The sequence below is a fragment of the Leuresthes tenuis genome, unplaced genomic scaffold (genome assembly GCF_036924035.1).
Source record: "Leuresthes tenuis unplaced genomic scaffold, fLeuTen1.0.hap1 SCAF_22, whole genome shotgun sequence".
NCBI classification, from domain to species: Eukaryota; Metazoa; Chordata; class Actinopteri; order Atheriniformes; family Atherinopsidae; genus Leuresthes; species Leuresthes tenuis.
Window position 1 is genome coordinate 9,635,783 of NW_027325376.1, and position 14,479 is coordinate 9,650,261.

Consider the following 14,479-nt stretch of genomic DNA (forward strand, 5'->3'; position numbering starts at 1 on the left):
TCTACCTCTCCCCTCCTACCTAAACCTATAAGTCTACACTGTAGAAATTGCAGTCAATGCCACTGTGTGATAATAGTTACAGTGAAAGCTGGCCCATGCAAGTTTCATTATGGTATGGTTTAGAACGGATTGGGGATTTGTGAGGCTTCGGCAGGCAAAAGTAGTGATTTCAGTCCTGTTTCAAAAACCTCCACCAATTGGCAAGCTCCCACAGACACACTGTATCCCCAAAGATAACCCAGAAGGGACTCTCATATTCTGAGAGAGACACTTGTAAAACCCCAAGTCGTGACAGTCAGGCAGCAACCGCTGCTGTGGCTCTAGTGGAAGCACTCACAGACCAAGCGGGGATTTGAGAAACTGGGGTAAAGAGCAAACCTCAGTGATCGCTTCTACCCAGGAGAGAAAATGATCTAATAGCTCTGTCCAGGAGGACCAGCTTTTCCACACCAGCTTAGGGACCACACTGTACAGAGTCTGTGCACCAAAGTCAATCTACTACCAATAATTCACTTGCTTCTTGTATTTCGGAAACAAAATCTTTATTTGGGTGAACCTCAGGAGCTGTGGCACCCAAAGGGCTGAATAACCTGGCAACCTGCTGAAGGCCATGTCCACTCATATTGATTACTACAGCAGCTGCTGAGAGGAAAAGAGGACAGCAAGAACAAAGAACGGAGAGAAAAATTGTCTCGGTGGAAGCACTTTCCCGGCCATCCCGCTTAATGGACCTCACAGAATTAAAGAGATCTTAACAATCCTGGGCTAATTGTGGGATCACTATATATTAACCCCGCTCCAATTCTAAAGGGTGCCATTTTGAAGTAGTTTTATTCCAAATGCCTCAATTAGCCATAAAACACGGTGGCAAGAGCTGGTGGAGCTTCTCTACCCCCCCTCATCACGTTTCCCTGCATCGGAGAAAGGAAAGCCAACCCCAGTTGTTCATTATAGCTGAGGCCCTTTTGTTATCAGCCAGGCAGTCTTTGAGATTGTCCTTGCCTTTTACTCTTTTATTGGGTTCTACAGCACAGCATTGTGTCCTCAGTGATACTATTCACAGAGCTGATAATGGAAGGTGAAGGTGATGTTTAAAAACAAACACTAACTTGTGAACAATGAGGCAAATAGCCAAATTAGATCTACTAATAGCATTCCAAGAATCGTAAGCAAACTTCCCAGACATCAAATTAAAACAAGCTTTTCAGAGCAATGCATAATTTAAATGTTAAAATGCATCATGAAATCACCAGAATGACAGCCCTAATCACTTAATACCTTGAAGATAAGGTTTCAACTGACTAAACATCCCTGCTCTTCGAGGCAAAACATGCCACAGCCACACTGGATGTGGGAAGATAAAGTGTCTCTCATTAAACGGGTCATCTGGTATTTAAAGCATTATTTATCATACATCTGTGTTTTTTCTCATTTAGCCAGTAAATTGTGTGGCAGGGTCAAATTTGTGCCTTCAAAATTGCCTTACTTAGCGTCCTCTGAATTTCCCTTTCATTTCCACTGCTCGTTGCTCTTTCAGTTTTCAAAGGCATTCCCTTGGATGAGGTTAAGCAACTCGGCAGACCTTCTAATAATGGTACAATCAGGAGTTGTGGGGGGGTGTATGCATACATGGCAAGTGGGGTGCGGGTATCAAGTCATCACATCTTGACTCTGCCAAGAAAAGCAGCCTTGGATTTGATAAACAAATAATGTCATTCTGTGTTATTACCCTCGGCCCCCAGATTTCAGAGGAAATAAATCAAAGTCAGCCTTGCCGTTAAGGTGTTAGTCAGGCCTGACATGCCGGCCGGTCACACAGGCACAACATATGGTGGCAGGGAAGGAGGGAGAAGATAAAGACAGGGAGGGTGAGGTACGGCACGATGCTCGGCGGAGAGACAAATCATGGCAGCCGCAAGAGACGTCTGGTCATTTAGCATAAGCTTACTGAGATGGAGAGAGGGTGATTATAGCCTATACTGAGCGATGAAACCATACATAACACTGTTAAGTTCCTCAGTGTGCTTGTGTGTGTTTGAGGCAGCGGCGCCCCAGTCTGATGGTGTTCAAAACCATAAAACTAAATGTTAAATCTCCATTGCGGTCAGGGCTGTGAACGGCTCACACAATGTAGAAGTGAGCTGAAGTCATTTTCCATGTAACTACAGAGCCAATCGAGCTTCTCGTTATTCCAAAATAATTTCCTGAGCGAATATTCCAGCAGACTGGCTTTACATGTTCCGGACACAACAATTACAGTCCTGGTAGCCATTGGTGTGTATCCACATTGACAGAAAGGGCAGCCTGAATCGATTGTTTCGCCTCAAGATTAAAAATTCAACAATTTTGACAATTGTATCTGGTTTATCATTATGACTTGAACTGTACAGATATATATTACACTCTCGAAATGCAGGCAAGATTGTCCAGTTCAACAACCAGGTATCGGTTCCCCATCTCTTTACATTGCCTGAACAAAAAGTTAATCAAGTAGAAATTCAGCATTGTGTGTTTACACAAAATTCAAAGCTCTCTGAACAAAGAGGAGGTGATGTGGCAGAAGCTGCCTGTTTAGAATTGGGTTGTATGTCTCAGTATAGACATCAACATGAGTTATAAATCACTGTGGGAAGTGGTTCGGCCCATCAATGAGTACTAGGACGTGTGGGTGTCGAGATCTCTTGGGAAGCATTTGAGACTGTTACAGCACTATGAGATGAGTTGACGGGGGAAAGAGAAGAAAATGATGTGAGAGTGAGCCAAAAAAGAGAACTGTTGTTACAGTTGCTGACACAGGCCAGATCCAATAAAGACACCCACACAAGGGATGTTGGCAGTGCAGTTCTTTCTAGTTTTTTTGTGGGAAAAAATACTTTAACTAGTAACCTTGCTTCTTAAGCCAACCACCTGAACTCTGTCATACATCGGCTAAGATCGGCTAAGGCTATCACAAGCCCTTTCTGTCTAAGTCTGTTGTGTGCAGAAAAAAAAAACCAACACACACAATGATAGAGATTTGCAAACTTGCAAGTGGCCAGGGAGACCATGTAAAGACATTTGAAAATAATCAAACAACTTCTGTCCAAACATAGTGTAAAATGCATGTACTTGGTTATGTATTAACTCTCACACGTTATCAGACAGCTGCTCAGATAACCAGAAAACAGAGGTTTTACTGTGTCCTGGTGAAGCCTCCCCATCCACAGTCTAGCCCAGAGCCATTGCTGCTTTCCTCCGCCAGCCGTTAAACAGATGGTCCAAGCACCCGTTTCCTAACACCACCAAATCACAAGCCATCATAATGACTGGACACTCATTCTTTTGTTTTGGCAGCAACTTCCCAATCGGCTTGGCACGAGGAAACACTGATTGCTGTGATTGCTCTGACTGTGCCTTGACGGACCCAGCAGGAGGGGAAGAAAAACAGAGATTGGGGTGCTCAAATAAGTAATATTCAGCTAGATGCTGAGTTTGGATGAGGGATGGTGCTCCTCCCTGCTTTTTTCTTCTTAATGGCATGCAAATAGCTATTTGCTTAAGTCGGCAGCTCTGAATGTGCACTTCTAAGCAAGGGGCCTTTGAACCTACTGTTACACTGCTGATAATGTGTTGGAGGAGCACAGGGAGGGGGACAGATTGAGTGCAAAGAGGGATAGAAAAAAAAGCAGCACACAGACTATTTCTGCTGTCCATCTTGCTGCCACATTTCCCGGCTGGAATGTAAGTCTGTCATCAGCAGTCAAGTGTAGCTATCCATAAAACAATTACACACACACACACACAGAGAGAATGGCTGGTCACTTTGGTTCTGACATTTACATAGATTTTTGACAAGAACAGTAGAATGGACCAGAATTTCTTGTTATTATCTGCTTCATCACCTCTACACACCGAAACTCACGCACACACACGGACACCTGCACAATGCAGCTCCTGACCTTTCAGGTCCTGCCAAGCCCATCGAGGGTTTGTGGCATTTCATTTGTCAAAGTAATGTCTTCCTCGGAACAATGCCAATGCAAGGAGAGCTGAGAGTGGACAAGATATCGTCATCTACAGTGTTTGAAACAATAGACACATAAAGTGTCTTTCTGTATCACTGTCCTATTAAACGTCTTTACGTTCTCTGGTTCGTATATATGACATGGGGAACCAATAACAAAAATTTATGGTAATTGAAACGGCGGCATCTTTTGGGGGGAAATGCAGTCAATTTGATTTTGCAGCAAAAAAAAGGTCAACCTATTCAATTTACACTCATTGCCATATGCAGTGCGACAGGGAAACAACAGAGAGAAAATGATCTTATCGAGGCCTCACAAGCTTCACCACTTACACATCGCATGAAGGCAATTTGCTGATTACTAAATAAACCCATTTCTTCTGTGTGTGTGCGAGCGAGTGCTGAGTTACATCTGGTAGGTTGGAAAAAAAGCCTCTGCAGAGTGTGAGCGTTTCTTATTCATGCTGTGATTCTGTGAGCATTTTATCTGTGCTTTTATTTCTCGCACACCTTCAAGTGCCATATGTTTGTGGGATGCTCGTCAGGTAGCTTTGGCGGAACAAAGAGGACTTCACAAGCAAGTTATGTCAGGAGCAACAATGTGGGGGTGCGGCAAAAATTATCAAGTCAGAAAATGAAAATCGCACGAAAATCACATCAAAGGAACTGTATATGCAAGTCGATAGTATCCCTCCTCATCGACATGAGGCAAGGATACTATGAGAAAAGATGAGGGGGGGGCTCTCTGTCTTTGTAGTAGCAACACTGAATGGTGAGCTGAATTTCATTGTGATCTTGAATCTATTCTCTGTAGAATACTGATATATTGCCTTTAGGATGGATATGCTTTTACAGCTTGCCTGTAGCTGAGCATACCTACCACACCTGCACACACAATCAGACTGTGCTATGTTTGTCAAATGCAAAATAATCAGTGGCTGTTGAACACGTAATGACAAGCATCAAACACTTGAAATCCTTTCTGAGCATCGATTTATTATACTACAAAGCCTGCTGCAATATGAAAAGAGCTTTGGCTAGCCTGAGTATAGCCTGAAAATTGGTCCTCCAGAATTAGCTGATCAACAGGCAGACGATTTTAGAGCTGTTGACTTTCTGAGATCAACATGACAGATACATATCGGCAAATTTATAACAGATCTGTAATATCACATATTCACAATGCACATGTTTTACAGTTCTTCGGGTGAAAAAAAAAACAGATTTGCTTGCATTTCTGCCAAATATTCATTCTTATTCAGGCTGACTTTCCCTCTTTTCCTTGCCTTCTCTACATCAAAATACAATTTTTTATACATTAACCATTTTTTTTCCCCACATAAAAGAAATGTTTTCTGTCTGCAGCAACAAAATTTCTGTAAAAGCTCTCCCTTTGCACTCAGGAGCTACTGATTGGACAGCAAGTGAGTCATCCACGCATCAAGTCACTCACACATCAGCAGAGCCTAAGAGAGCCTCTTGAACTATTTGAGGCCTGTGCAGACTTAAATGCTTCAGGAAGGGGCATAAGCTGGAGCTACAGGCATGCAGTGCACATCGTAAAGCTTAGTTAGAATAGGAAGGTGTTCTTTTGCATGGACGACGAAGCTCAAACTGACTCAAACAGGGGAAACTTGTCCTTCACATCCACATCGTTGGACTGTAAAAAGCAAAGCCAAATTTTTTGAAAATAAATTAGCAAAAGATCAAAGGATTGAAACAGAAATAGCTGATAATCAAATATGCTTTTTTTTAATCATGATATTCCCCATTCTCTCTTAAGTTGGCACCCATCTAAAACCATCAGCCATTGTTCAGAGTCTCCATCCTCGTCTCAAACTCAGTAGAATTAACATTATCTTAAAGGTCTACATGCTCCTCCCATTATTATGAGAATGTATGTTCTAATGTGAGAATTTATTTCTAAAATAACTTTGTTGTTAACCATTGTTATGATTTGACCACAAAGTTCTTTGGGAGATGTACGAAAAACTTACAGACACTGACAGACTATGTCATAAAAGCAGAACAAAGAGACATGCCAAGCCTTCCGCCTCTGCTGGGTATACTGGCAAGGGAACTACACACACCTGTGTGAAGCTCAGCTTCTGCTGGAGAAGGGAAACAGCCTATCATCCAAAACTGGCAATGTGTTGCCATGAATATTGGCTTACACTGACCAAAAGCTCCTCTCTATCATCTCTCTCTTTACAATTTTTTTCTGAGCTGTTATGCATACCGTTTTCCAACAATTAACTATTGTTTTTACTCTGGCCCTTCTGCACCTCTACTTTTCAGTCTTATCAAATAATTTATTCTCTTTGCTCACACCATCCTGAACTTTACCTTACAGTGGGAGAGGATTTTTACAATCATATGATTGCATAATCCTCCACTCTAAGGTGTAATCTATTAAATCATACAAATGAGGTTGGCCTAATTGCATAGAGTCTTGCGACATGTTGCTGTGTGCAGAGCATGAGTCTGAGGGGTGAGGGTGGATTCCTGGCTTAAGTGTTTTGGCCAGGCTAACATGAAACCGGCCTGAAAGACTCTTAGTGGAGATTAGTCCAGGTACTAAAAATAGTAATTTCAGCCCAAAACACACACAAAACTAAAAGTGAGGAAAGTGTCGGGTCTGGCCAGGGAACACCACTATCTAATCTTTGTTTATGTTGTCTCAGTCAGACAAAGACACATACTCATGCACACACTGATGGCTCTGACGTGATGACAGAGATGGGTATTCACTGGGGGCATGGGATCAGCTGGGGCAACAACACCAAACCATGCCTCAATCAGCAGCAGTAGCCCACTGGGACCATGCTCTGAGTGTATATGTGTGTGTGTGAGAGAGAGAGAGAGAGAGAGAGAGAGAGAGAGAGAGAGACTGGCAGCGAAGCAGCCGCCACCAGACCAAAGGATGTTCCTTTGCTCTTTTTCCAAACATTCCCCCAGGGGGATTTTTTTTTCTTTTTGGCCACATCCACCCCACTGCTTACTATCCTTTTATTTTCCCCCCCAACTCTCCCATCTTCCTTACAGCCGTTCTTTCCAGAAGCGACTGTTGTAGGCCAGAATATATTTGTTTAGCCACCGATGCTCCAACTTTCCATCAGCCAAGAACAAATGCTTTGCCTTGGGAGTGAGAAGACAGAGAGAATAAGGGGGATGGGGGCAGGAGAAGAGAGCCCACAGCGGGTTGAGAGCTCTTGTTGTGGAGTGAATCTGACAGACGCTCCAAGATGACACAGGCTTGGACAGCCTATGTCTGCATCTCTCTACTATACATCTGTGCCTATTTGTCCTCACTCCCTCTCATTTGTGTATCTTGAAACAGCATAGCTGCGGGTCTGAGGGCGCAGTTTGACAGTGATGGAGGATTTCTTCCATCAGACAGTGCAAACAATGTATCAGCACAGTAAAACTGGAGGGAACTCAAGAGGAGGAAAGCATGGTGTGTTCTAATAAGACTCACTTGAGAAAATCATATTATACAGTAGAATATGATAATTCATACACCCTTTGCTGGAGCAGTGAACTGGTGCGGGTGGTGTACTCTCAAATGTCAGCATAAATTTGCAAAATAAACGCAACCGGCATTCAGCGGGGAGAAGGAGCAGGGACAATAAGGGTTTCTGCTGTTTTTCGTGTGTGTGTGTGTGTGTGTATATTCATGTGTGTGGGCATGACAATCCCTCTCAGAGGATGTGTGACTTTGTGCACACTCCTGTTTCAGCGCTCAGGAGCTACAATATATAACCAACAAGTGTGTGAGCTAATCTATGCTTACACATGTTTGCAAGAAAGGCAGAGCTGCTAGAGGAAAAAAAAAATTCCCAGCATGTTTTTATCAAAGCCCACTAAACATAACCAAATCAATCCAATCTGCCTTGACTTAAGAATAAGTGCCTAAGCATATGTCCAAAAAAGGCACAAAACAATCAAAACTGAGCATCGTAATTCCTCTCTAAAGGCTGATGCCATCATGACCAACATTCCGTGGAGTGATATAAAAAGTTTTCATAATGAAGGCCCACATATGTGCACTCACATGCATACTCTTGTTGCATGTTCAATGTCAGAGTAATGCTTTAAGCCTGAGCATCTTATTTTACTACCTACTAAGCCTACAACCTTTTACTTCCAATCCATCGGCTTTGGTTTGGGCTGGCTTTAGTCCAAGCTTTTCCTTGTCTATGTGACTGTTTGTTTGACTGCCCATCTGTCCCCAAGCCTCACTGTGTGTGTGTCTGTCTTGTCATTTGCTAGCCTTTTCTGCCTGTATGTCTCCCTTTCTTTCACTCCTCTCTATCTGCTCTTGTCCCTGTGTCCCACCTGTCCATCTATCACTGGTGTATCTCACAAAAGCACACACATAGCAGCAGCATATCAAAATGTAAACCAGCACATCAAAAGGAGTGCCAATTTTCTTTCATAATCATGAACACTAACTCACAGACTGCAACAGCTGTAAATGCCTTCATCTATGCATGTGTGATGTGGCCGTCACACATCCCTGTGTGACCGCCACCAGGACGTCCACATCGGAATCCGAATAAGTCAAAACCGACGAGACACTTTTCCATCAATCAAATGGTTGAAGCTTGACATGAAATCTGAGAGGAGACCTGTGATTAAAAAGACATTGGGTGACACCTATACGCTGTTATCTTTGGCAGTACACTGGGAACTTATTTGACTAACTATCCCTTAACAACTGCAGCCCAAAATAGACTGTTGGACGGTCGCAGTAGTCCCGTTTTGAAGAGGTGTCAAACATGCTGGGCAAGAAGTGATAGCAGCTATGTGTGTGTGTTGCTGTGTGGTAAACGGTGTGGGTGTGGTGTATCATTCTTCACATTTTGTGTCAGGGACAGTTGGAGCAGTGGCAGGGAATGGAGCAAAAGGCTAGCCAGGGGTTGCCTATGATCTAAGTGTACTGCTTAGAGAACAGAACAGACTCTTGCACAGATAGAAACAGGCATTCATATGCTCTCCTAAACTGACACTCGTACTGTCAACAATTTCAACTGCCCCCTTAATGGTTGAATAAAACTTTCATAGATAGGAATATTTTTAGACCTAACTGTACCTTATAACAGGGTCAAACTTTTTCCATTCATTTGTTACTGTGTCACATGGAAGTGCAATCTGAATATAAGTTTAAGTACAAGAAACACGAAAAACAAGCAAGTGTTTTTTCTTTCTGCCAAAGCTGCAAATCATTTCAACAGTTGGCTTACTTAACCAGCGACTGCAGGTTCAAACTTCCAGGCGAGCACGTGGTTTGATGGGGGACATTTAAATGAGGGGCCTCAGCGTGACAGCTGCTTCCAGCTGTTACTCATGTTAATGCTTTGATAACCTGCGACCAGCTGAATTGTAAACTACAGGTATATGGAAGAGAGGAAGGGGGACTGCAAGAAAAATACAGAATATACTTGCAGACATTTCTACTGGACAGGTATTAACATTTTCTCTAATCTTCAACTTTTTGGAAAGGATGTCTCTGTTCTATGCAGAGGCCTGTCGTGGGGGTGGCGGGTACAGCTGCAGCCCCAACCTCTTGATCCTTCCAAGCAGGAAATTTTCCTCTGTCAGATTAAGTAGGATTAGCTTGGTCCTGAAGTATGATGAACTGCAAACTTCACATGGTGACTAGTAACTTTACAAAGGAGGCAGAAAAAAAATAATAACACGGTCATATTACTTGCTTTGAAAACACAATTTTTAAAAACTTAATTGGAAGCCTTTCCATGCCCTCACAATAGCTACTGGCTTGTTGAGTGTGTGAAAGCATCTCCCTGTTACTGCAATATACAATGTTCATGTGAAGGCAAACACGTGCTGTGGTCTATGGGAGCATGTGCACATGTAGCCACTCAGATACAGACTCAATCCCATTTTGTAAGTCAGACAAAGCTTCATGCTCAGAGCTACTTCCATCATCAGGGTCCTCAGTGGGTGCTAAGTTCCATAGTGTTTTAAAATCACACACATCATACACATAAGCACACACACACTCTCTTCAATGGTATTTTTATCCATTCCCAGAGTCACTCAGAGGCTGCAAGCCATATCACTCTCAGACGACAGAGGAGCCACAGTCACACCAGCTAGTACTTAAGGCTCTTCGTGTTTGTGTGTGTGTGTGGGGGGCGGGTTGTGTGCGTCTGTTTGGGGGTGGTCCACAGAGGTAGAATGTGTGGTGATATAAAGAGGCTCTGAAAAGGTGGTGGTAGGGAGGAGGCCAAAAGTGGAAAGAATTCACTCTGTTATCAACTACCCCTCTAAGGATGCACATACACAACAATACACAACAGAGACCCTTGGAAATGTGACTACATGACAGGTCTGAATACATGCACAAACACTGCCTCCTCAGACAGGGTTTTTCCTCCTGAGGCGCGGCTAAAGCATCCAATCTCTGCCCTTCTTGTCTATCTCTGGCACTGATAAAGACTTATAATGAACTGGGGACTGGAACTCAGTCCCAAGACCGATGGCTTTATGGCCCCAGCCAGATCATCACCCCCCGTGGACTTCGTTTGCCACCGGATGAGAACAGAAAGAGGGAGAGAGAAGGAAAGAAATAAAGAGAAAGGAGGGGAGAGAGAAAGAACAGAGAAGTGGGGCAAAGATTAAAGTTTTATGCTCCAACCTTTGAGAAGCATTTTGCAATACAGGCGCCATGTCCAGAGTTTACTACGGACACATTCTCTCAGATCTGTGCCGCATTACTGCCTTCAAGTTGAAAAAAATACTCAAAATTTTGATAAGGCAGCCTACCGTCGCAGCCACGAGCCAAACAAGGGGACAAAAGTCCTCCTGGACTTATCAGTCTTCACCTTATCTCCACTTTTGTACTTCAGCACAATGTAAGTTTGTGTTTGTAAACTGGTAATAGTTGTACAATTTGTTTGGGCTGTATTCAAGAATGTGATAAGGTGCTTTGTTTGCTGTTGTTACTCTGTTTCACTCCTGACCCCATGGAGTTTTGATATCACTATGGGTGTATCTCAGCACCTTAAAGCATAAAAAGCTGCAGCTTGCAGGATTACAAATGATCAAATAAAGTAATTTGTAACTTGATCTGAAACATTTCTGTAAGCTTCACTTACCTCAAAAAGATTGGATGCCTCATTCCCATACTGGGTGGAAATTATCTCTGATTGGTCACTGTACCATTTGAGGCCGCCCAGGAAGCTGTCTGCATCCAAGTCACTGACATCCAGCTCTGAGAGGTCAAGTTCAGGGAGGTCTGGGCAGAGGGGCTGGTCTTCGCCAACCAAGGCAGCACACTGGTGAAAAAAAAAACAAACATGTAATTTTCACATGAAGAAAAACATCAAATTTTTTAGGCAGTCTGGAAAACAACTGCAGAACAGTGCATCCTAACAGAAGTGAAGGATTCAGACTCTTAAACAAAAGTTCTTGCACTTGCACAATATAAAAAATAAAATAAAATGTCAGTAAGTCCTCTTCTATGATCATTTTGAAAATGTCTGCAACTTTAATGTGACATATAGTACCAACTATATTTAATCTATGACTTTTCTTTTTGTGACCTCATTGATTATTAACAGAGTAGCTTAGACAGGCTGCAGGTCAGCTGGTTTTACAGAACAAGGTGCAAATGTGCAACCTGTTTCCACTTAGTTTCTCTCAACCTCCAGTACACTGTGTAAAATGCAATTGGTGCTGGCCTCCCGGCTACTAAACGCTGCCTGTTGACATTTTATTATTCACCAGCCTCTTTTATGCAATCTAGCCAATGTGTACTGTTTGTAGCAGCTGTTCCTGCTTCCTCCACACACAAATCATCAGCTCTGGCCTGGCTGCAAAGGTGGGTTGTAGACTGAAGCTGGAAAAGTGCCTTGACAAGGGGAAAGAAGAGGAAACAAGTTCACACTGCTCGGTGTTTTTGCAGATCAGTCATTTTTATGTTCACATGATACAGTGAACTGTAATATGCAACCTCACACAGCTGAAATGAGCAAAAGTTAAGGAGACTCTCAAGAACTTTCAGACCTATAGTCAGTGGTTGTTAAAAGGCAAGACACCCCAAGTTTGAGGCGTGTTTACACTGTGCTGGCTGCACAAATACAAGTCCAAGTCCGAGAAAATCGCTTTATTTCAGTCATCGAAGATGTTACACACTCATAATTGAGTTGACAACGCATCGGGCGTTGTATGAGCGCCAAAGGGAAGTCTTAGGAAATATATAAGACAGACATCCTCGGGCGATGCCGAGAGGTATTTGTCCCGAAGACTGAGGAGGGTTTACAGTCGGGTTCGGCTTAGGGCAAAGCTGAGAGAAGGATGCTTTGCCAAGTGGGAAAACACCGATGTCACGGTTCATCAGTACTCGGAATCTGCCAACAAGAATACACGATGACTTGGACTGTGATGAGACAAATCCGTTATGTTGCAAATGCAACAGGGAAGGGGACAGAGATTCACTGTTTGTTACCCCCCACCCCCCCATCCCCCACCACAAGATGATCCAGTCAAACAAGGCACGGCAACTGGTCGGATATTCAGAGACTGGTGGTCCTATGTTCAATTATCTTATGGATTTCGTCTTAAACTAATGAAACAGCGCCGCCAGTCAGACAATCAGGATGCACCACCGCGCGCCAGTGATTTACGCGCGCATCGCACATGAAAGCACCTGCTGAGATGATTATTACAGGAGGTATCGTGGCCCTGGTGGCAGCTCTCTTGTTAAAAAGGCAAAGTTTTTGGAAAATAAGCATGCGAACGTTGCAGAGAATCGCACGAAAAGAGACTTCTAGAGTATCTGTTACGTTGACTGACTAACTAAACGCCGTCGCCGAACGAGAAACTCTCGAAACATACTTGGATTCAAGTGCAAAGGGGGCTTCTAATCGCAAACAATGACGGGACACAAACAATATAAATCGAAAGCAAAGTTTCGCTATCCACTTATGATCACAGAGCCCTTATGATCATAAATGTACAGCAAGACTGCAGTTATAGTTACTGTCTGAAGCATCAGTGAGCTCATGAATACAGACAAGTAGGCTACCTCTGTATAGCCAGGTACACCTAAGCGTCCGCTACAAGCTGTATAAACTCGACGAATCCCCCCAAAATGGGACAATTAAGTATTCTTCAGATTTGCCCTTTTCATCCGCGTGCACTTTAACCAAAGAATATAGAATAGAATATGCTAAAAGAACACTTGCGAACGTGAGCCAAAATCTTTGATGGAGAAATTAAAAAGGACGAAAGGAAAATCGCGTAAACAGAGCAAAAAAAAGAAAAGAAAAGAAAAAAATCAGCGACTTTTGGCTGGATGTGTTGTTGCTCTCCAGCCAGCGCTCCTTCGGCCGGGATGTTGGCTCATAATCGTGGCCGGCCGGTGCAGTTAAGATTATGATGCTCCTGCGCAATGCCAGATAGCGGTGCCTCTGTGTGGATAACCTTTGCACTTGCCTTTGAAAATAACATACGCTATTCCGACTCGGCACATCAGAGGAATTATTATCGTCAATGGATTTCATGCGTCAGCGCAATACCTGACTTTGAGACATTTCAGTCATTTCGCTGTGAAAACCCTCTTTGCACCGGAGCGCGTGCCGTCAGCGGCTGGAGAGATTTCCGTCAGCTTGCAAGCTCCGAAAATAAAAACAGATCCTAAGAGGAAAGCGTTGGTCTTGAGCCCCGTGCACGTATTACAACGAGTAGCCGTGGTAAAAAGGAAGATTCCACACATTCCCTCAACTTGTCACATATCCCCGTGTTGTATATATCCCTCGCATCCTCAACCGTGTCCAGACGCGCGCTACACCGGCATGTCGCGGACTGCACCGGCACAGGAGGAGAGAGCGTAGACTTGTCCATCGCTCCGGCAGATGGAAGGAAGAAAAAAAATGAAAAAGTCCAGGGGGCAAGAGGGATGACCGAAGTCGGTGTTTTAGATGTGCTCACCTCTAATTCTCTCCACACCGAGTCCTGGTTACACCTGTCCCACGCCATCCAGCCACTGAATGACGGTCCGAGAAACAAAAACAAAAAAAAAGAAAAAAAAAAGAAAAAAAGAAACAAATCAAGTAAAAAAGAAATCCACACACGCTTCCCACTCGCTCTCACACAGGCAACTGCTGCCCCTCGCCGAGAATGAACCGAGGGCACCTGTCTTACAACTGCTTTCCATCACATGACAAAGCTATTAAAAGTAGGCAGGGGAGTGACTCCGCGTCCACTCTACTCGCCGGTGACGCGCGATGAGCAGGCGGGGTCTGGCTGCGCACATAGTAAAATCCTTCCCTTGTACTGCAAAAAATGTCCACAAGAAAAAGAAAAAAAAAACAGCTTATCGTGTATCCATGTGTGCAGGATTTAGGTTCATAAGAAAGACGCTCTGCTTGTGGTTCGATCTATATACATATAAGATTAGACTGATTTTTAAAACAACTTCTATGTACTTCTCTGAGGTCCTTGACT

At 43.5% G+C, this 14,479-nt stretch overlaps 1 protein-coding gene across 4 annotated transcripts in view; it reads right to left on the minus strand.

Annotated features, from left to right (window-relative positions):
* The window catches only part of ppargc1a (peroxisome proliferator-activated receptor gamma, coactivator 1 alpha), a 37,711-nt gene extending 23,506 nt beyond the window's left edge, over positions 1-14,205 (minus strand). For all 4 annotated transcript variants that reach the window (XM_072376971.1, XM_072376969.1, XM_072376970.1 and 1 more), the window contains exons 1-2: positions 13,964-14,205; positions 11,128-11,307 (exon numbers count right to left, since the gene is read on the minus strand). In XM_072376971.1, coding sequence (XP_072233072.1) covers positions 11,128-11,307; positions 13,964-14,011 — 228 coding nt within the window. In that variant the 5' untranslated portion in view covers positions 14,012-14,205. The remainder of the gene's footprint in view (positions 1-11,127; positions 11,308-13,963) is intronic.
* Positions 14,206-14,479: the final 274 nt, after the last annotated feature.